The sequence below is a fragment of the Hakea prostrata genome, chromosome 11 (assembly GCF_041222555.1).
Source record: "Hakea prostrata isolate BN-2017 chromosome 11, UWA_Hpros_2, whole genome shotgun sequence".
NCBI classification, from domain to species: Eukaryota; Viridiplantae; Streptophyta; class Magnoliopsida; order Proteales; family Proteaceae; genus Hakea; species Hakea prostrata.
The window spans coordinates 1,674,687-1,697,396 of record NC_142610.1 but is presented as its reverse complement, the minus strand read 5'-3'; the positions used below and the strand labels follow the sequence as shown (position 1 = coordinate 1,697,396).

At 38.3% G+C, this 22,710-nt stretch overlaps 1 protein-coding gene across 1 annotated transcript in view; it reads left to right on the top strand.

Annotated features, from left to right (window-relative positions):
* The first annotated feature begins 2,893 nt into the window (after positions 1-2,893).
* Positions 2,894-22,710, top strand: part of RUS1 (root UVB sensitive-like protein (Protein of unknown function, DUF647)) — a 35,131-nt gene continuing 15,314 nt past the window's right edge. Inside the window, exons 1-5 of the mRNA XM_089139722.1 lie at positions 2,894-4,035; positions 4,194-4,469; positions 10,896-10,952; positions 11,182-11,380; positions 22,542-22,657. Of these exons, the coding sequence (XP_088995848.1) occupies positions 3,208-4,035; positions 4,194-4,469; positions 10,896-10,952; positions 11,182-11,380; positions 22,542-22,657 (1,476 nt within the window). The 5' untranslated portion in view covers positions 2,894-3,207. The remainder of the gene's footprint in view (positions 4,036-4,193; positions 4,470-10,895; positions 10,953-11,181; positions 11,381-22,541; positions 22,658-22,710) is intronic.

Sequence of the window (22,710 nt, the reverse complement as noted above, 5' to 3'; positions counted from 1 at the left end):
ATAAAGGAAAATTGTTAAGAACAATAAATTTAGTTCCAAGTCTCTGAAATTTATCAAACGAGGTTTACAGGTTTCTTTTTTAAGATGGTATATAGAATTTAGCTTTGAAACCCAGTAGTATTCTCGTGGTAGTTTCCTCTCGGATAATTTTGGATGTTGCCCTAATAATTTAAGATAATTACTTAAATGGCTAGTACATGATAGATTTACCTTAACTCCCCACAAGAAGTCCACATCGCTGTTCTGGCCTCAACGCCAGTGTCATTTGTGCTCATCACAGATGATGTGAACAGTAGGAAATCCTACAGATTGTAATATTAAATTCTGAATTCTAATTACTAGAAGATCCTTTTCTCCCAAAAACAAGAAAAAGAGGATTTATAAATGAAGCTTCAGCTTGCTTCATTAGTGAATCATATCCTTTTCTGCGGAAGTCAGATTTTAAAGAATGCTTTGACAGATGTGGGGAAAATAGGATCAACTCCTAAAGAGAGATGCAAGCATTAGAGAACCTGTGTAAGCACAACGTTGGTTTTGACCCAAGTTTTTGGGTTAGGAATCAGTGAGGCCTACATGAAGCCTGTCCACAAAACAAAGAGCATATACACATTTATGACATTTGCAGGTTGGCAACTGTGTGGTGCCCCAAAATTGTAAAGCCTATTCAATTGGAGGTCTCAACTTACATTCAAGTTAATCTCAATTCTGTAGATACATATAGTTTCTCAATAAACTGATTCTTAACTTTGGTAGTCAATGAAAATGTGCATGGTATAACACATTCCAAAATAAGCAGCAATCTAGATGAATTTGATCAATTTTGAGCACAACCAGCTTCATCAGGATTACTCTGGATATGATGAAACTCTACATGGCACACTAAACTGGTAACTGTTCCAAACTACTCGACCTGTGAAGTGGAGACAGGCGTGTCTTCTTGTGCTCCCACTCAGTCCAAGATCCATCATAAACAGCAACATCAGTCTTCCCAAGCCGATGGTGACCCTGCAAGACAATCGACCATAAGCACTTTTTTCCAAATGTCATAATCCAGAAAAGCACCTAGCAGATCTATATTCTCTCATTTTGGCGCTGAGATCTCACCAGTGCAAGAACACAAGCTATTACACCAGTACCAGAAGATGTAACCACAGGTTTACTCAAGGGATGGCCTGCAAACAAAACATAATAATTAACAGTAGAACTAGAAGAAAGGCCAAATATCCACTGGATGCCACCAAAGAAACTGTGGCAACATAAATATGACCATATAAATATTTAGAATTCTACGACTATAACTAATCATGCAAAACAAGCTCAACATAAATATGGCTATTTAAATATTTAGAATTCAAGGACTATATATTATGCAAAACAAGCTCATGATATGCATTAGGATATAATAGGCAGTCTGAGTCTGCTGGTTTATATTAAATTAGAACATAATAGTTTTCTATTCTCTTAGATCTAAGTGGAAAGGATAATGCATTGTATCCCTGGTGGATTCTGAGTGAACCATAATCATCACGTCAAGCTAAAACACTACTCTTGTTATGCCAAGCCGCTTTTGAGGACTTCCGAACCGGTACGAACCACAAGAACCAGGGTCAACCGGGTTCAGCTTAGTGAATTGCAACGAATAAGCACTCTTCAGAAAACAATCTTTTAGACTAGCTGCTTGACACTCCTTGGAGTGGAGTCTTTTGACTTGCCACTCGGCACTCCCGGGAGAATGGTTATTAGTCCAGCCACTTGGCAGTAGTTTTATTCTGGAGACGCCACTTGATGGAGTCCTCGACTTTCATTAGTCAGTAAGATTACAACCAAATACAAAGTGCTCCTTATACAACTGTACGAGTGCCAACATTCAATTCAGCATTTAATGCATCATACCCTTGCATTTAATGGTTTGCACTTATCAGGAAATATGCCAACGTGCCATAATCCCTCTGGGTATTGCTTCCCGCCGGCTTGTCGATAGTTCAGAGCAAAACACGTCCCATCTGGTGTCTATTTTTAGCAAGGTTCAGTACGAACTTTGTTACGAACTTTGTCAGATGCACCAAATACAAGTCTTTGCATCGTTTCCTTCGATATGGATTGTGGAGAATCATGCTTAGCCATCCAACGACTAGCATCTATCATCTCCATGATATTCTTTGGTATAGGAACAATCACTTATACCTTCTTTTGGTAAGTCAAGTTTAGACAGAATTAACTCCTGCACCTACCCAAGAGAACTTCATCTCTTCGGGCATTTACTCCTCTCTAGGAGGAATTGTGTTATCCAAAGTCTAACTTTATCATCAGAGACAACTTTCCATCCACAAAGACTACCCGTTCTCATGTGTTCCTCTGATTGTAGATACCTGGTTCAATACACTTCTTGGTTGAACCAGAGCAGTTGGATTTTGGATCAACATTTGGCCGTCTGTGGGTAAGAAGTTTTTTCTTGTACATACTATTCCTGAGCAATGATGGTAGGAGATAATTCAAAAAACAATGGCTCCAAATCTCAAGGACATGTGTGTGGTGGGAAAAAGAAAGCTAATTCTTGAAAGGATGGTCCATCCAAGGATACTTCTCTCATTCCTCCATGTGAAGTATAGGTCCAAGAATATAACTGTTATGTCTAGACTAACGTGAGCGTTAGAGGTGGTTTCCGGACCTATACTAAGTCGAATTCCTCTAATCTTCATTGTGAGTGCAGGTCATCCCTCTACTCAGGTAAAGTTGAAGAAGCTCCAAAGAGGACACCTAACTACTCGGGTAGTACCAAGAAGGTCTTGACGCAACAATAATTTTGTAAATTTGATTACAATTTTCAAATACATTTGAAGAAACAGATTTTATAAAACTCCTAAGTTTTCTACTTTCGAAATCGAAATGACAACCATTTCTGGTGTTCTCGAAACTGAAACCCATGTCGGGTTATCAAACCGGTCCTAAACTCATTATTCACTCTTTGTTTTGTTTTTAGTTTTAGTTTTTTCGATCGATGCCAATCATTTTTAACGGTCTGGGCTAGGTTTTGACCAGAGAAGACGATCAAACTCCAACAGGAATTGTCTGAGAGACTTGCATGCAACCATTTCTGTTCAGAAGGCAAATTATCGCACGTTTACTTTGGTCTAACGAATCTCAACAGAAGAGGAAGAGATGACATGATTATGCAGTGGAGGGAGAGGAGGGAAACTTGAAGGAAACATGGTGTGTTGCTGGACTCCAATTATTTTAAATGCTACGCCTTTCCCGCAATCGCAGTGGCAATCTAAATCGCAAACCCATCACTCTATCCAGACCAAAACAGCATTGCTACTGATTGCTAGAAGACGGCCTTTTCTTAGCCGACGAGTTTCTGCGCTAGTCTTCGGTTACTTTAAAGGCTCTTTCCTATCTTTTAATGGCGGCGGGTCTTCTGCGATTTGGTCTACCTCTCGAACTCCTCTAATGCCCGAACAGGGTCGTGGGCTTTCTGTCAATGGATATGGTTGTGATGATTTATACGACAACAACGACAATAACAATAATAACAATAATAACAACAAAGACAATCGTGGTTGGGGTCCTTCTGATTCCGGCGGTGGTGGTGGGTGGCAAGATGGTTGGCCTCTGGCTCCACTTCTTTTACTCTGCTCTCGAGCCCTTCTTCAGGAGGTGGACAACGATACTTTTTCGATTTGGCCATCCAGGGACATCTTCCTCTTTCTCCTTTCTGTTTTGGGTTTTATCTGGAATTGGCAATTGGGCTCGTACGCACTCGCAAGAACCGTTCCTGAGGTTGTCTGGGAGGTAAAGGGTGGGAAGTGGATAGGGCTTCAGCCTGATCATTCTAAGGATGATTTCATCGTTGGTGATGGAACAAAGATTTTGTCTCTTGGACCTGGTTTGTTGGATCAATGCTGGGATGTGTTCCTGCGTCTTATGCTTCCTGAAGGTTATCCTCATAGTGTTAGCAGTGATTACTTGGAGTACACTCTCTGGAGAGGGGTTCAGGGTATCGCCAGCCAAATAAGCGGTGTGCTTTCCACCCAGGTATCATCCTCTGCTCATTGTATTAGCTGTATTGTGGTGTGGAAGGCTATTTTACGAACATGAAAGGGAAGTTTATCAGGAAATCTTTGGTCCTGTTCATGCTTAGTTCTTATTTAAGGGTTTCTTCATTTCATATAGCTCTACGTTCTCTTCTGTAGGCTTTGCTTTATGCTGTTGGATTGGGAAAGGGTGCTATTCCAACAGCAGCTGCCGTCAGTTGGGTGCTGAAGGATGGAATTGGGTACCTCAGCAAAATTATGTTGTCTAAATTTGGCCGTCATTTCGATGTGAACCCTAAAGGGTGGAGACTGTTTGCGGATCTTTTGGAAAATGCTGCCTATGGAATGGAACTTTTAACTCCAGTCTATCCTCAGTTTTTTATTTTAATTGGTGCAGCTGCTGGGGCTGGTCGATCCGCTGCTGCATTGATTCAGGTACTTGGAAGTTACAATTTAGTTCTTGAATTATTACAATGTATCTGATATTGCTTGAATTGTTAGTGTTCTCATGGTTAATATGTATACCTGGCAGTTGTTTCACATTTTTCTTTACAGATGTTATTATGAAATGTATTATGGATAACTAATAGATTAATCCTGTACTACTTGTTGTGGGTTCCTTTTGCAATGAAATATAAAAGAAAGAATTCCATACCCATAAAAGAACCAAGAAATAAACGAGAAATGAAAAAGTGATATTGCAATAGAAAATCCCAGAAACAATTTCTTCCTTGAATCTTTATTGTGGGGCAAATTTCTATGTTAGTCAAAGATCTAGTCATGAAAGGCTTTGTCCAATGAGAGCTACAATTCTTTGCTTGGCTACTGAAGGTGTTAAATTGTCTAGGAAGTTGTTAGAGGGTACATGATTGTGGGGGTACATATGTCTCATTTACACATTATGCTTTAGTATGGGTAATTTTTGTCTTATCCTTCGAGTATTTACCATAGGTTGTTTCTAATATTGCTGTTATTAGTTTCCTTTTTCATAGTTAGATAAGGATACTTAGTTTTCGGTAGATCATACTTTATTACATATGTAAACCATGATGTAGGTTGGCTCTTACGGCACTGTTATTTTTCGGACAAATCAGAATATTTTTTCCCCAGATGATACGATACTATTATGGATCGAAGAAATTTTTCTTCTTCTCTCCTTCTGTATGCTATCTCTTATTTATGAGTTGCTATTTCGTTAAATGTTATCAGAGCACTGAAAACCAGAGATCGATCCAACTCCTTATGCTGTTTTGAGATTTGTCTTCAAGAAGATTTTGATTCTACCAGCTGTAAACTATAGCTGTTGTGCCTATCTACTGCTGTATTTCTAATTTATTTACTTTTCAGACATGAATTCAACCTTTCTTTTATCAAGCTATGAAGGATTAAAGTCCTTTCAGTCTTGAAGTTTATGATGAATTTGTGACAGTGATGTTTTCTCTAGAAGTTTTTTTTCTTCTTTTCTTCAAAGATCCAATCAACCCTAGTTGATGATGGTGCAGTGTTGAAGCCTCATCAAAGATAACTTATGGGGCACTTGGTCCAAACTTCAACAACTTTTACTTGCTTTCTGAAATCAGATTTTTCATGCTAACCTGTTTTATTTTCTCTGTTCTTTGGATCTGTTTTTGCTGAACAATTGCCCTAATCTTGTGGGCCTGAGAATTTGAGCATAGACTGCCCCTGTAGGAAATTGAAATCCCTATGTTTTAGCCCAAAGCACACTCCTGTTATGAGAACGAAATCCGGTTCATACACGGTTTTGCCATGGTATCACCAGGCTTGGCTTGGAAATTCTGCCATTGTTACCTGGGATTTTGGAACAGTTCTTGGTTACCCTGAAGAGGTCTATCAGGAACTGAAATCTAAAATTTCAGACCAATTGAACTATTGTTGAGATGGATATTGCTCCTGGAGTAGGGCTAGTTCTACTGCCCCTGTTCACGTTTGAGGTTGAATACAACCCGAACCCCAAGAATTATGTTTTATTTATTTATTTTTTATTTCCCCCTCTAATATCCCTAATCTTTGTCCCTTAAATTTTAGACCAGTTGAATTATTGTTGAGTTGGATATTGCCCCTGGAGTAGGGCTAATCTACTGCCCCTGTTAACTTTTGAAGGTTGAATACAACCCAAACCCCTAAGATTATGGTTTTCATTTCCCCCTCTAATATCCCTACTCTTTGTCCCTTAAATTTTACTTTGTTCTGGGTAAACTCTTAAACCTCACTGTTACTATAAAGGCTTTGTTCTTAGAGAATTAATACTGCAGGCATGCAGGACAATGCAGCTAACAAGTCGATCTTGGGAAGACAAGCTGCTCTTACCCATTTTAAGTAATAAGTATGCAAAAGTGAACAGTAATAAATAAAAGGTAAGAATATGACATCACAACTAAGGGACTTAAGTTGTAGTTCAACATAATTAATTAGGGAATTAAGTAAATGATGGAATTGGTAAGACTCAAAAAATAAACCCATCTAGATGAAATTTAGAATTAAACTAACCAACACAGCTAGAGTTTGAAGACATTAATATGGATGAATGATAACAGTTAAGAATAAGATTCTATCATGAACTTAGGTTGAGGTCATGAATAAAGTATATAATCAGTGCATGAAATAATGGCCTAGGCCTGTAGCCTGTAGGAGATGTTAGAAAATTATTCTAACATGTCCTATAAATAGAGCACATCATACATTGAGGTATCCAAAGTATAGTCCTAAACTATGCACTAGATATTAAGCATACAATCCCTAATCATCAACTATCTTTTTCTCATGACTTCATCCAATTCCCACGTGAGTTTTTAATGAGCTATAGATTAACAGTCAAAGGAAGGCTACGATGAAAATTTTGGCTGAGTCTTTAAATAAATTGCTATAAAGATGCATGCTTGGTAAGCTTGGAATAAATTCTAAAAGACAATAATGAGATCGACCATCAAATATAGAGCGAAGTGGGGTAGTTAGAGTAGAGTATATATTGATAAGATGAATGTAGCAGAGATAAGAATGCTAATGTGAGAAGAACCATGAGAGATAGAATGAAGAAGGAGATTCTACAAAGCAATTATTTTAGGTACCGTGGGTCAATCAAAAATAAAAAAGGTGATATAGAGGATGGTGTTTCCTAAAGAATCAAACTAGGGTGGTGATGTAACCAGTGTCAGCAAGCATATGGCACCTCATATTTTGGGCCCAAAACTGCCCCTAGACCATGTGGCACCTAGAGCTGGTTGAATGCATTAAGGGGGTATTTTGGTCATTTTACACCTCTCCTTGGGGTCACACTAGTGGTTTAGTTTCCCCATCCTGCTAGGAGTGAGAATCTACTTTTATTTTCTTAATTGAGTTAGTTGTTAGAGTCCTGATGTAATTAGGAGGCTTAGTTGGAATCTAATTTCAAGTAGGACTCCTTGTTAAAGTTGTCTTTTGTTTTGCAACTACTTTTTTTTTTAAAGGAACTCTTACTCAAGAGTCCTTTTCTAGTTTAGAAGTCAAGTCTAGTTGTAGTAGGAATTCTAATTGAAATTTGATTCCCTAAGTTGAGTCTTAGTTGGTTTCCCTCATTTGTAAGGCTTTAAAAATTTCCCACGTCATTGTAAGCAAATCACTTTTGAGAATTAAATTAAAGAATCAAACTTGGAGTAATGGGAAACAGGCCCACAACCTGAGTTTTGAGGAATACAATTTTTTCTCAATTTCTTCATCTTCTTCAAGCCTGCAGCAACCCTGGAAGCTTCATCAATTCTCTTTTCACTCAACAACCCCCTTCCTAAGCAAGTAAGTGTGATCCCAGCCCCTTCCCCTACCCCTACCCCATTCCACTCCCCCAACCCTGCATAGCTCTCCCCCTTCCCAAACCTAGTTCTAACTATTCCCAGCCCCTATCCCCATCGCAACCCTCTTACCCCTCCCTTAGAAACCCACAGTTAAGTCCCTTCCTGCTCATTCCCTCCTCTGCTTGTTTCTTTTTCTACTTCCTTTGCCTCCTGTTTATTGCATTTGAAGTCCCCTATTTCTATTTCTGTCTCAAACTCAAAAACACTCTCCTGGATCCATGTAGCTGACTTCATTTAGTTGGAACACAGATTATTGTTAGTTTTTGTTAAAATAAAATGTAAAATAGAATATCCCTTTGAATGAATAACACAGTTTATTGAATAGAACTATTTTAAATCCTGCTCCCAATCCACGCTTCAAGTGTTGTAGACTCAAATCGTGGTAGGAGAACTGATGCAGTAGCCATGGCCTTGCTGGACCAACATGATCCACTTTGGAAACTCGGACAAAGGACTGGGGCTAAACCAGATTTATTGTCTGGAAAAGGTTGGAATTAGTAGTTAATAATATTAGTAACTTTATTATAATTGCTTGGATAGGTTACTATAATAATATCCTATCAGTTGTTTCCTTTTCTCAGCATTAACTTTGTATGGTAGTTTCCTATTTCAGATAGTTTCTATTTTTGAGGCAAGGCTTATTGCTTATTTATGATGTAACTGTATTAGGAATTCTTAGGTTTTTGAGTTATTGAGTTTGGTTAATGAAAAGTCTCACTAGTGAAGCTCCTAGTGAGTGTGTGACTGTGTTTCCCTTAAGTTTTCCTTGATTCCCGTTTTTCCCTAAAGTTCTCCTGCTGAGCTGGGCTGCAATGGAAGATAATTAAGAGAATAGAAAAGAGAAGTAGAAAGGGAAAACTGGTACTATTTCCAAGGACTCACGTGATATCTCACTTTTACCATTTAGTGAGATGAGACAATGTGCTTAGCACATAAGGTATTGAGTCTCAATAATTGGAATATCATTTAATCTTCATAATGTGAACTATGAACAAGTGTAATGAATTAGACTTGTTTGATTTTTGAACTTTGAGCATTAATTTGTGAGTATATGATGTTCACAATAGGCCATTAACGTTTCACTTCAACTTAGCGGTTTCCAACTTGGGGTTTCTCTTCCCTAAGGCTGCGCCAGCACCCCTCCCCTATTAGGTCTCCAATCCCCAACCCTCACCTTCCTTTTCCCTCCTAGTTGGATCGCATTCACCCACCATCCCCTCCCTACCCTTGGTTCCATCTAAAGCATAATACCCTGGCACTTCTAAAATTCCTGCACTTCATCTTCTTCATTAACATTCTGCGATTCATCTTCAACCTCCAGACCTAAACCCTAGTTCAACTGTTCAACATAAACCCTCAACCACTCCCCACTTAGGATTAACATCTCCTACACCTACTCTACTTCCTCTTCCAAATCCTAACCGTAGTTGACTTCCCTAAAAGTCCCACTCCAAGTAGAAAACTTCCAACTAAACCTAAACCTGTTAGGATCAAATCTAGAATATAAACTATCAACAACAGCCCCATTCCTAACCTAACCGAAACCCTGAGCCCCCACTTTCTAAACCCTAACTGTTAAGTTCAGATCTGAAATTGTCATTACAGCTAGTTTCAAGTTTAAAAACCTCAGCCCCTTAACACTATTGCCAAATTCTTTTAGGCCTTTACCTAACCCTTCTGAACCCTAAAACCATCCCCAGTATCCCATAATATTAGACTTGTTTGCTGGATTCTGGGTAAACCTTAATTTAGGGAATTCATCAGAGAAACCTAACCCTAAAATTTGGGTTTCACATCACTGTTTTTTCCGTCCTTGTTTTCTAATTCTCATCTTTTGTGGTTTTGGGGCTAAGATACTCTTAGTCTTTTCTTTACATTAGTTGTCTGAAGTATCTGAACTTTGCACTTCTTTTACCTTGATTTTGAGAGAAAAAAAGGCACCCAGTGCATACGCTGCCACCATTATGGATCTGGGCTGGGGAGGGTCATAGCGTACACAGCGTCCCAGTGAATTTTAACTTCCTTTTGTTGTGAATTTGGATTTCTTGGAAAATATTGATTTAATATTCTGGGTTGACTCCTTATCCATCGGTTCTTTAGATTTGCTCTCTTATATTTCATGGGTCTCTTTCTCCTGGAATTTGCTTGTGGGTGTCTCCTTTCCGTGTAGCTATTGATATTTGTTTTCCCTTTCATCCATCTTTCCTTTTCACTTTTCCAAGTAGACAAGAATAATAAATGGCAAGGAAATTTTGTGAAATAATTTACTCACATTTTGGGTTGAAACAAACAATTTGTGTCTTTCAATTTAATGTGTCCTTTATGTTAGTCGCCATAGTTTCTTAGTTAAAGCAGGACACTGAAATGGAAGTAAATTTTTTAAATTATATATGGTATAGAGTTGTGAGAGAAACTGATCATATATTTATATACTACAAGACAAACTGAGAAAGTCTTGCGTGTTTAGGAAAAGCTTGAAAGGGGCTGGTTCTGGCCCCAACAATAAGGGAAGCCATTTCATTTCATGAGCTATAGCTTCCTCTTTGGAGTTTGTTAGGGATCAAATGAGGTGGACATGTTGTTTCATCATCTAGTCGTGTTCACCTGCTAATTTTCAATCCAATCCAACATTACTATGTGCCAATACAGTGTTTTGAGGACTGTTTAAAAAGCAGCTTCTTTTATAGAGTTAGTTGGATGGTTTGACAAACAAAGGTGAAACTCCTATATCTTATGTGCCTACAGTTGAGATGGGCCACTAAAATTGACATGTGGCTGATCTAGATTCTAGAAAATTCTGCACCATTTACCGTGCATAAAAAACCAAATAGTCCTTTCATGAGGAAAAGATGCCAAGTGAACAAGGATAGTCCTCTGAACCTATACACTTTTAGCATCCATGGTACTTCATGTTCCTACTTCAAGGTTTGAGGCCATCAGAATGCTTTTACCACTCTTTTGCATGCATTTAATCATGATTCTAGTTACCTAAGTCTGCAGTTCCATTTCTCTGCAGGCTGCCACAAGGAGTTGCTTCTACGCAGGCTTTGCTGCTCAAAGAAATTTTGCTGAGGTAAGATTTTGTTATTTGTGTTATCCTCATCAACGAGTTACAGGTGAAAACATCATTTAGAAGCATTAAAACCGCTTGGTTTCCAGTCTTTTTTTCTTTGTTGGTGATCAAGTATATATTTTATTGCTTCTCCTTCTTGTGTTTATCATTCTTGACTTTATCTTGCTTTTTTAATTTTGTTATGGAATCAAAATTTCTCATCTGTCCTAAATTAATGTTTCTTTTGCAGGTTATAGCAAAGGGAGAAGCTCAAGGAATGGTTAGCAAATCCATTGGTATAATGCTTGGGATAGCATTAGCAAACTGCATTGGCACCTCCACATCTCTAGCTCTTGCCTCTTTCACTATAATAACTGGGGTCCATATGTTTTGCAATCTGAAGTCATATCAGTCAATTCAATTAAGGACTCTGAACTCGTACCGTGCAAGTAATTCCATTCTTGCCCTCATCTCTCACTGGAAATAGAATTTTTCAAGATGATGCTTTTAGTTGGGATAAGGGTGAATAGCATTTGAATAGTTCTCCATAATCCCCTGCCCCTGTTTCTGGAATCAGATTATTTGGTATGATTTGGAGCTAGATCGTTATTCTCATTTGGTTTATCTTTGTTGTTATGCTTGCTATTGATTAATGGGATGGTGAAAAGCTTGGGGTCCCATTGTGAAGGCACTATTTCAAGCCTCAGAGTTCCCAGTTTTCTGTGAATGGGAAACCTAGGAGAAAGTGGTGGGTAGATTTATCAAATATTGGTAGGTCCATGATGTTACTCTGTATCACAGGGCCAGTGATAGGAGTAATAGGATCTTTTTTCAGAAGCAGGAGGCAATCTAGAGTCAATACCTTGCTGTTCTAGGTTGTACACACTCTGGACAGCAGCCAATAAGGTACCAGCCCTGTGGATAGGGCTAATTTGAGTCCCAAGTCTTAGGGTTATGGTTAGGGTAGTCTGGGGTTAACTGCAGAAGGGATTTTAGCATCCAGCCAGGCTTTGTTAGGTCTGAAAATGATGGAAAATATTTTGTTTTATCAGAGCTTTAATTGCAGAATTTTCCCTAAGCTAGAGTTTGTGAAATTTTGGTGTTGTTTGAATTCTAGGTTTCTAGGGTTGGCATTTGGGTTAGGGCTGAAGTCGAAGGTAGAGAGAGTGTGGGAGATGGTAATCCAAAGAGGGTTTAGAGTTCAGTTGAGGGGTTAGAGAGATATGATGGTTTTAAATGAAATTAGGGTTTAGGTTTCTAAAGGAAGAAGATGAAATGCAGAATTTGAAACTAATGGAATGAAGACCTATAGATGAAGATGGAAGTAGGGATGAGACTAGGGGAGGGGTGCAATCCTACTGGTGGTCCGAGAGGGTGAAAGGAGTAGGAAATAGGTGTTTAATGGAGGGCAGTGGTACTGTTGTGACGCAAGGATGGAGGAGGGTGTTTTGCACAAGGTTTAGGGAAAATAATGGGGTAGGGGAAGGGACTGTTGAATAGCTGCAGGTTTTGAAGGTGCTTCTAGGGCTGCCACATGCTTGAAGGAGGGGAAACAAGCTGTAATTCTTCAGAAAATGGCAAATCTTCAGATCATGGGAATCCTCCTTGGATCCCACGGTACACTCTTGTCTCCAAACTCAATTTTATTTCATTTCATCTGATCTGCCTTGTTACGATTGAGGTGGCTACTTTATAGCCTTACACGAAGGCACTTTAAAACAGAACTCAATAAACAAATAAGAGACTACATAGGACCTCAATTAGGAATTCAATTTGAACTAAAATTCCTTCTTAATCTAAAGCTCTACTAAGCAACTAGAAGAGAACTTAGAACTCCTAATAAAATACTTGAACAAGTAAACTCCCTACTTAAACAAGGAATCCAATTGGGAATGAAACTCCTACGTGGACTTTACATCGGGACTCTTAACTATTAACTCCATTAAGACTTTGAGAGCACAAAAATAGATTCTAACTCCTAACAGCTTGGGGAAACTAACTAAACCACTCTGGCCTCAAGGGGGCAGTAAATGATCAATGTACCCCTTAAGGAATTTGGGCAGCTCTTAGTGCTGCATTATTTGTGGGCTGTTTTGGGCCCAAATTATGGGGTGCCCTATACATGCCAATCCTGGTTGCATCAGTCCATCTTAGATACCGTAGGCTAGAAACATATAACTCTGATTTAAGTTGAGACTGAACAAGATTCCAGGGGAGACTTTAAAGTGGAGTGAAGTTCAGATGTGATGCAATGAAGGGAAATCCCCTATTATGTTATTAGGGTAATTTGCCCAAGGGAATTTGAAGAAGAGCAGAAACTTTATCAGTAACCCTCCAAAAGAGCAATATTAGCAACCTGGTCTTAATCTGTTTTGTTCTTATGAATAGTAGATGATGTTATTAAATCTGTGTTTGTGGGTCCGGTGACTTTTGTGAGATCTGTGGGAAACCATGGCAAGGAATTCTATTCACTATTGGGTTACATCAAGAATCAGCCTTAAGACCTTATTTGTGTGTGCGCTTATCATGGATGAATTAACCGAAATTTAATGTGAGCTCTTGTGGTGTATGCTTTTCACTGATGATTTTATTCTGGTAGATGAGCAGGGGTTGACAGTGAGGTAGACATGTAAATATATTGGAAACAAGTAGCTTTAAGATTAGTAGATCAAAGACGGAGTATATGCATGTAACTTTAGTTTCATTTTGGACAATAGTATTCTGAAAATTGAGAAGAGATACTGTAACATTAAATCTCATCTCGAAATGCTAATTTTTTTTTTGGGTAAACTCGAAATGCTATTTTGGCTAGATAAAAATTGTAAGATAACTGAAAAAAAAAGGATATTTCTTGGTCAAGAGATACTACTGAAATTTCAGTGAACCAAAATTTTGTCGAAACATTTTTTTTCTCTTTGAGTTTTGCTGGGTCGTTTCAAGGTTCAAAATGCCAAAATGAGCAAATTATGAAAGAAATGTTCAAGATTTTGATGAAATGGAAAAGCATTATTAGACCAAAATTTCCAAACCAAGATGCTCGAATTTTCAAGAGTTTCTGAAATATTGCATTTCCCCCCCTTTCAATTTAGCATCTCATCTTGGACATGACTGAAATTTTGTGGGTGATTTTTTTGAACTACGCATCCCTAAAAGTGCCATTTATATATGTGAGTTCAACCCTTAAGGAGGGCGACATAGATGATGATGTTTGCAGAGAATACAAGTGGATTGACGAAGTGGAGAAGCACAGCCGGAGTACTATGGAATGTTTCTCCAACCAGTTATAATGTCACACCCCACCCAACCGGATCCGATCATACCCGAATACCCGTGGGGTTGATACACCGCAAGACTTAGGTTCAGTGACAATTCCATACAACATATGATATAGCATAATTAAAAGGACAAGAATAAATCAAGTTCAAGTATAAAGTTATCAAATCTGAAATAATGATTACAATCGTCCAAAACTTTAAATCCAAAGTTAAAACATCAGAGTTCTAGGAGAAAGAATGTCAGCAGCAAAAATATTCAAGAGCCTTGGTAGAAAATACCCTTGCCTCTCCCAAAAGAAATCAACGTGTAAATAGAAAAGGGACAAGAAAGATATTAAAGATTTCCTAAGGATGGCAAGGTCTCTATCACTAAAAAGCCGGCTTTGTAGGAGCAGTCGAGGCACGAGCACGTAGCTTCATTCGCTTCCACCTCCTCATTTGTACCTTCCAGAAAGCTTCCTTGCGACGAATCCTCCACTTGGAAGGAGGCCTCATAATTTGTAGAGAAATCTAAAGAAACATACATATATAAAGGAGTGAGTTCCACAGAACTTAGTGAGGTAAAATAACATTCATGTCATGCATTCAATCATAATATCCACATCATGTCCACAATATAATAATAAAATAAATGGTAAAATATGATAATGTATGATTGTGATGATAAGTTCATAACTCTATTATGAAGTCTCTAAGGTAGACACGCATTAAGAAATCACCAGTCTCCTTTGGGTGGTCTCAATCACTCTTCCTTCACGGCTCTGATGCACTTCTTTTGGTTCTCCACGATAATTTTGTAAAGTTCGTCAAGCCATGGTTGGGGTTATAAGTCACCCCTCTCTCATATCACCGTTTGGTAATAGACTTCGCGCGTGTCAAGGTTATACATAGGCTCAATGCAAGGTCCTATTGTCTTGTATTACATATGGTCCGGATATCTCCCCTCATGCCTATTGCCCTTTTGGTTCAATACCTTCCCACCTGTAGATGAAATCCTCAACGGGAGGCATCTTTTGGATCTTATTCCTTAACCCAATGGTCATCCACATTTAATGGACAAGATGCTCTCCATGTCCTCTCACGGGTTGGTTACCGGTCTTAAGCGCCCATGAGCCCTTATCTATCATATGCAATTCTATCAAACTATGATGACAGTGGATCTGCTTGACACATATGACCCAACCACTGGCATCACGGGTTAACCGGCTTCAATTCCCCTACTGGAAGGGTAGTAATACTCATAGGGATTCCTAGCCCAACACTTTTAGACACCTATCATTCATGTGATTTGGTTTGATGCAATCACATAAGGTCACTAAGATAATGGGCGAACCCACAACCCTAGTTAGTAAAATAGGATAAGAAAAGTAATCTCATTCAACATCATTCATCTCATACATTCTCATCGTTCTCATATCGATAATTTAAGATTCAAAATAAAAAGAAAAACTCAATCATTCCAATCTTACCTTCCGTTCACACAAAGTCACACACAAGCATATTATGGTAGTTATCAATTTAAAGCAATTTATATCAACAATAGAATTTAAAATAGCACCATTTAATAATACAAAACATGGTTAGTCATTCCTCACCTTTCAATTCGATTCCGTTCTCCAAAGTCCCAAATTTCACTCTCACAAGTCGGTGATTATATTCAAAATAAACCTAATCATGTAAGAGAAGTAATAAATATAAATTAGAAGTCAACTGGGTTTCAAAAGGTATCCCAAAATCATCCCACAAAAATCCAATCTGACAACTAGGTTCAAACTCGCCGTTCTTAACCCAATTTGGCAAAAAGTCATTATTTTGCCAATCAAAACAAAACTTTGGGAAAGTCTAATTGGAAGTAATAGGGTCCTAAAGGTACCTTCTATTTGACCAATTCGTTTTAAATCAAAAAGGCCCAAATTTGGCTCTCTAAATCACCCACGGGCGTCTCAGAGAGTTAAAATGCGAAATCTTTTGCAACTATTCGCACAAACCACTCACATACTAGAGGGAAGCATTAATACAACTATTCAAGAGCATTCAATATACCTAAGTATCTAACATGCTTCAAGTACCGAAATCTCACAATCAAAGTGAATAGAACCCCATAAAACTATGTTTAAAGAAGAGGGTTTAAGGATTCTCACCTCTTTCAATGTTCTTGCAATGATCTGGGTCACAAAGCACCTTTGGTTGGATGGAATCTACTCTTCTCCTTAGTTTCTCCTCTTCCCAAAGCCTCAGCCCCACTCTAGCATTAGAAAATGCGTTTAGAGATGAGTTAAAACATAAAATAGGGTTTTAAAACCAAAAATCCCGATTTTGTCTCGTCACTGGGCACGGGTGGGGGGTTGGGGCGGTCGACCGGTCCAATCAACCGGTCCATGTTTAACTTTCCATCCGGGTCTGATTTCAGTGATTCTTGGTTTGAAAGAAAGGTATTCCAATTATCTACATTTGAATACATTTACCTCATCAATCGGACTCTCCATTTCCGGTCTACGGACATGCCAAAATTGTTTTTTAATGCCATCGTGATTGACCTTCTCTCTCCTTATAAACTTTAGGAGAGATATCGAGTCATCACAAGGGTCATCCACAATCATTGGGTCCACTTCTGAACTTTAGGACTCGACTCGAATGGCTCACAATTGTCGCCGACTCGAGGCCCGGGTTCGCGGTCCTGAAGTCATGGGTTAAAGGGTTAGAAGTCCGGAGGATTTCACATATAATGTAATGGGCAGGATGTTGGACATATAGAAATGTCATAAGGAAGCTATGTGTAGCAGGGATGAGGATGTTAAGATGAATGTGCACTAGAACAAGGAAAGATAAAGTATGGAATATAAGAGCTGATTTGAGAGTTGGCCTAATAAATGAGAAGCTCTAAAAAAGCTGTTTGAGGTGGTATGACCACGACAACCTAAGGGTGCCACAGTGAGATGGAGTGGTCTAATCCCAATTGAAGGGGCCGAAAGAGCTAGTTGCAGGCCTAAAACCACTATTGGGGAGTTTCTGAGGATAGCATAATTAGTCTAGGTTGTGCCACGGCAAGGATCCATTTTTCCAACCACATCTAGCTGAGGTTTTCCTGACTTCTTGAACTGTGCCTTTTTCTTGTTTCTTTCATTTCTCGTTTCACACTTCTCTTTCTGTCTTCATTTCTTTTTTCATCTTACTTCCACTCAGTTTTCCCTACTTTATTTTTAAAGGACCCATGTAACCAACCTTGACCTCATTCAATTAGGTAAGCTGAGTTTGTTCTCTTTGTTGTTGTTGTTGAAAGGTCAAAATGAATGCCTAAAACGACTTGCGTTGGATTGGATTAAAAAGACATGAGTTCTTGTGAGTTTACAGAAGATATGATTCAGTCCCTAAATAATGGAATATTGGAACTGTAAGAGAATTTAAATTGTGGTAGGAGGTGTTTGTGAAATTTAAAAGTAACCGCAAGCGCACGGTATCGTGTAGCTAACGGGTCGATCTCAAGGAGATATGCCACTTATAATTCAACTTCTTAATAGTAATGCGAGAGTGGAATGATTCAATTTTTGTTAATTAATTAACTAAACTAAACGATCCTAATCTATACATCTAATGCAATCGAATTGAAACGAAAAATAAATTAAACACAATCAATGCATAAATAAAAGATAGGAAAAAAATGCGAACAATAAAAATAAAAAGGAAAAGGGAAGTGATCCGAGTGTCAGCTTTAGATCGAGGGAAGGGGAGTATAATAATAATGAATTTGACCGTGGACCCTTTGCCGTAGCTTACAATCCACCGATCAGGGGAATGGATATTAAAGAATAAAAAATAGTGCAGAAAGTAAATAATAGAAAGTAAATAACAAAGCAATAAACAAAGCAATAAAAGGAAAAGGAAGCCTTAATCAAAGAGAGGCACGACTGTAGGCATCTCTAATCAAGGATCCAGGGGAAGGGAGAACAATAAATAAATGCTGAAAGTAAATTGCAGAAAGTAAATAACAGAAAGTAAATTGCAGAAAGTAAAAAGGAAGCCTTAACCAAAGAGAGGCACGATTGTAGGCATCTTTGATCAAGGATCCAGGGGATGGGAGAACAATAAGTAAATGCTGAAAATAAATCCTAAATTAAGAATATGGAGGGGTAGATAGAAGCGGGAATGGAGAGAGGAGAGAAGATTAATAAAGAAGGTTACTTACTTGCGAATTGAATAAACGATTCGAATCTCAACCAACCCTAACAACCAGATCTAGATCTAGAATGATCTAAATCTGCAATTGCTAGACCCAAAGAAAAACGAATCTAAAAACTTGAAACTTGAACTTGAATTGCATTACATAAAAAAAATTAAACCTAAACATTCAATCTAGAAATTTAAATCTCACAAATGCAAGCAAAGAAAACTAGAGAAAGCCTAAATAAACTGAAGAGAGAAGAAAGAATGTTTCTACTAAGCTCTAGAACACGTTCTCCTTTGATGGAGTATGCTCTCCTTTTATAGAGTTTACATGAGATATGAGGCACGGCTGAATTTGAAGAAAACTCAGGGTTCCTATCTGACTCAGCCAATTAGGGTTTTGACATACTAATCACGCCGACCTAGAGAGATCAGATGCATAATTCCACCGTTGGATTTGAGGTTTAAGTAGTGGTGAAGCTCTCCAAAAATCAACACGATCGGACATCGGATGACCGTTCGATGAAGGGCTTGATCGAAACTGGACAAAGACATTCAAAAACGGGATTTTTGCCTCTTCCTTCTCTAAATATAATTCTTTTTCCTCTTTTTTTTTCCTTCCTTTTATTATATCCCAGATAGGAAATAAGATATTGAAGTATGCAAGGACTCTTTTCTCCATTTGGACTCTCTCAATAATATCTCTGTAGATTTGATTGATAATTTATAATCTCAGCCGTAGATCAAATTTGCTTCTTTATCTCTAAAATACTTTGGAGTTGGCCCATAATCACATCTCTGGCCCATCATGCTCCAAGTCAGGCCCATTTTCGCATTTGAGAACTTGAACGGACCTCTTGACATGTAAAATCGCATGTTTAATACCCAAAACTCCAAATATTCGCTCAAGTCCTGAAAATTCATAAAATCTGCAAAAACAACATAAAACCCAAGGTAGCTCCATTCAAAGTGTGTAAAATGCACGCTTTATGCCCTAAGATTTCACACATAAATGTGCTTATCACAACTGTAGCCCATTAATGACACATTAGGTTGAGTTAGAGCTTAGCTTTCATATCTTGGCACATTAATGTTTCTTTGTATATACTTTATGATCTATTTTAGGGTTTCCTTGTTAGCTTTATAAACTGTTAGAAAAACTTTGATTTATTGAATCGGCAAAGCATTTCGACGACTTTAAAACTCACTTTTATTTTTCCGTATTGGATGCCCATTTCTACTTTCAGTTGTGTTGTTTAAGAATATTACCAATATCTTGCTCTAAAAACATTTCTGTTGCTGAACTCTCCAGTTCTGTTTCGATCCCAAATATGGTCTTATCTCCTTCCTCTTCTCTCCTCCTCTCTCCGTCTCCCCTTTTTTGTTTCTAGTTTCAGCTTCTTCGTCGAGGGTTCTAGTCCTTAATGGCTTCTCTGGCGTCGGGGGAAGCCGTGAGGACCATTATAGCTATTTTTTTCGAATCGAGTTCATTCTCAGATCCAGATGTTTCTTTCTCCCTTTGTTTCCCTTTCTCTTGCCCTCTCACCTTCTTGTTTCAAGGTTTCGTTCTGTTCGTCAAGGATTCCAGCCTTTGTTATCTCAATCTTGTGTTGCTACCTTCCCTTGCGAATGTGATGCTGCTGCATAGTCCATGTGCTTTGTTTTTAGGAAGGCTTCACTTATCTCCGATTGAACGGGAGACTGTGTTGGTTTAGCTGGGCCCCCTTTGGTCCACTTCCATGGTTATTCTCTAGTTTGATTATATGGCTTTGGGCCTCTTGTGCTGTGTAACCAGTTTGCTATTATTGTTTTCCTTAAATAGTTGCTTGGCTCGATGTCGCTTAGTTTACTTCTTAGTTTGGCTTTGGGCCACTTATGCTTGTGTAACTAGTTTGCTTTAATTGTTGCTCTTAGTTAATTGCTAGGCTCATTGCCTCTTAGGTTGCTTGTTAGTCGAGGCCTCTTTTTTGCTTTGTCTGGGCTATGTCCTTTGTGCTCTTGTATTTTCTTTTATTCTCTTTGGTAATGAATTATTTAATCATCCAAAAAAAAAAAAAAAAACATTTCTAGTAAAGTTTAATGTACTATCAATTACCCATGATTCAATTCATTTGATTCTTGGAAATTACTAGATATGAATAGCACCATAGAAAAGATGCTTAATTTCTAATGCTTCACTCAAGTTAAGACCTATAATTCTAATGTAGTTGATCAACTTAATGTCACCTTAACCAACCATAGATATCTCTTGCCAAGCTCAAGGAAATGCCTATGCATCTAGGTATCTTGGTCCCCTTGTTAATGTTGCTTTGTGTCCAGCACTCCTCTATTGCCTTGGGTCACCTAGTCGGCCTTGATGCGGTGAGAACTATGACTGAACTCACCATTGGCCAAGGTACCCTTTACAATTCCTGACATATCTCAGACCTTTATTTCCTCGAACCACGTTGATGAATTGGCAGCAGAACTTTCGAATACTACAGCCTTCAGCACGACGTACTCTACTTTTTCCTTCACAATGCTTGGTATTTGAGTAGTATGCTGTTGGTTATCCAGTGAAAGGAATTTTTCATAAATGAATTTCATCTTTTATAATACAACTGAATATGAGATATTCTAAATTTCATTAAAAAAATAAAATTTTAAAGAGTTATTACATTTGAGTTACTTATTATGGACTGAAACTCGTGTTGAGTCATTTAAGTGCCCAAAATTACATTTGGGTCACAAGTGAGGCTAACACTGTAATGTCCAATTAATTTCACTGGTTAAATGACCAAAATACCTTCCAGTGAAATTAAAAGAGACTAATGTACTAAAATACCCTTGTTTCTCATTGCATACCCAATCCTTAGGTGGGTGAAGGGATTCCTCCTCCACCCATCTTCTTCCTTCACCCTGCCTGGAATCACCCAATGCCAAAAATAACCCCCCCCCCCCAAAAAAAAAAAAAAAAAAAAAAGAAAAGAAAAAAAACCCACACCACTGCCTTAAGAATTCTTCTTCATGCCTTAAGAAGAAGGATCTTTGAGTTGTTAGACTAGTGATTATAGAATTGGGAAAGATCCTTAAAATTGAAAATCTGCAGCAAAAAATCAGTAGAGAAAGAAGGGATTAGATACAATCATCAAACTGAAAGGGATTAGAATAAAATCCATTCAATCGTTCTTTCTCTGCAAACTGAAGCCCTCAATCCAAGCACAAACACATCAAATGTGGAGCAGTGAATGGATCTGTTCCGCTGATCATTTAGAAAGGAGGAGCCCTTTGAGTTGCAGAGCTTCAAGACCTCCAAATCCTTTGCTGGTCAGCAGTTTCCCATGTCTTCACTGCTTAGAGGTGGCTCGGTTTTCCATTACTAAATACAGTCTTCTGAGAGAGAATAGTGGTGAAAATGCCATAAAGACTTGAATTGAATGAAAGAAAAATGGAAACCCTAAATATGGATCTATATTTGTTTTGGGGCTCTCTGTCCAATGTGCATGTTTCTGATCTAACTCGATTGGTGAAGCTTGCTGGGGTCCAGCATGAAGAAGGTGGAGCAGTGGCGTTCGTTTTTTTCCCCCTTTTATATTGGTGGTGGGCCTTTTTTGGTGGTGAAGTTGGTGGTGGGTGATTTTTGGTAGGGTGAGGGGGGGGGGGGGGATCCCTTCACCCACCTAAGGGTTGGGTATGATATGAGAAAAAAAAGGTACTTCAATACATTTGTCTTTGTTAATTTCACAGGAGAGTATTTTGGTCATTTAACCAGTGAAGTTGACTAGGCGTAATGGTGCTGGTTTCTCTTGTGACCCAAACATAACTTTGGGCAATCAAGTGACTCAACATGATTTCAGCCCTTACTTAGTGGCTCAAAAATAAATAACTCAATTTAAAATATGAGAATTTTATAATGCTCCTAAAGTAGCAGCAGGATGCTCCTTATAAATAAGCCATTTGATGTACTCATTAATTAGTTTCCAGACATGTCCATTCTTGCAGATGTTAAATTGTGCATGAGAAAAAGAAGCAGGTGTTAAGAATATTTAGCTAGTGTCATAATATTACTCTCCCTTCTGCCTACCTTTACCTTCTTTGATTTCAAAAATTGAATTTCTGGTGGTTTTCAAGTTTTGAATTACTAATCAATGTCTCATTTGGAAACATTGGCTACTTTGTCTTTTTCCCCTGCCAGGTTTGGTCTTCAGTGAATATCTTCTCAGTGGCCAAGTTCCTTCGGTTAAAGAGGTCAATGATGAGGAACCACTTTTTCCTGCTCTGCCACTTCTTAACATAAAACCCATCCGTAAGGTGGATATTTACTGTTTCTGTAACATGATTCATTTTCATAAGTATATAGCATG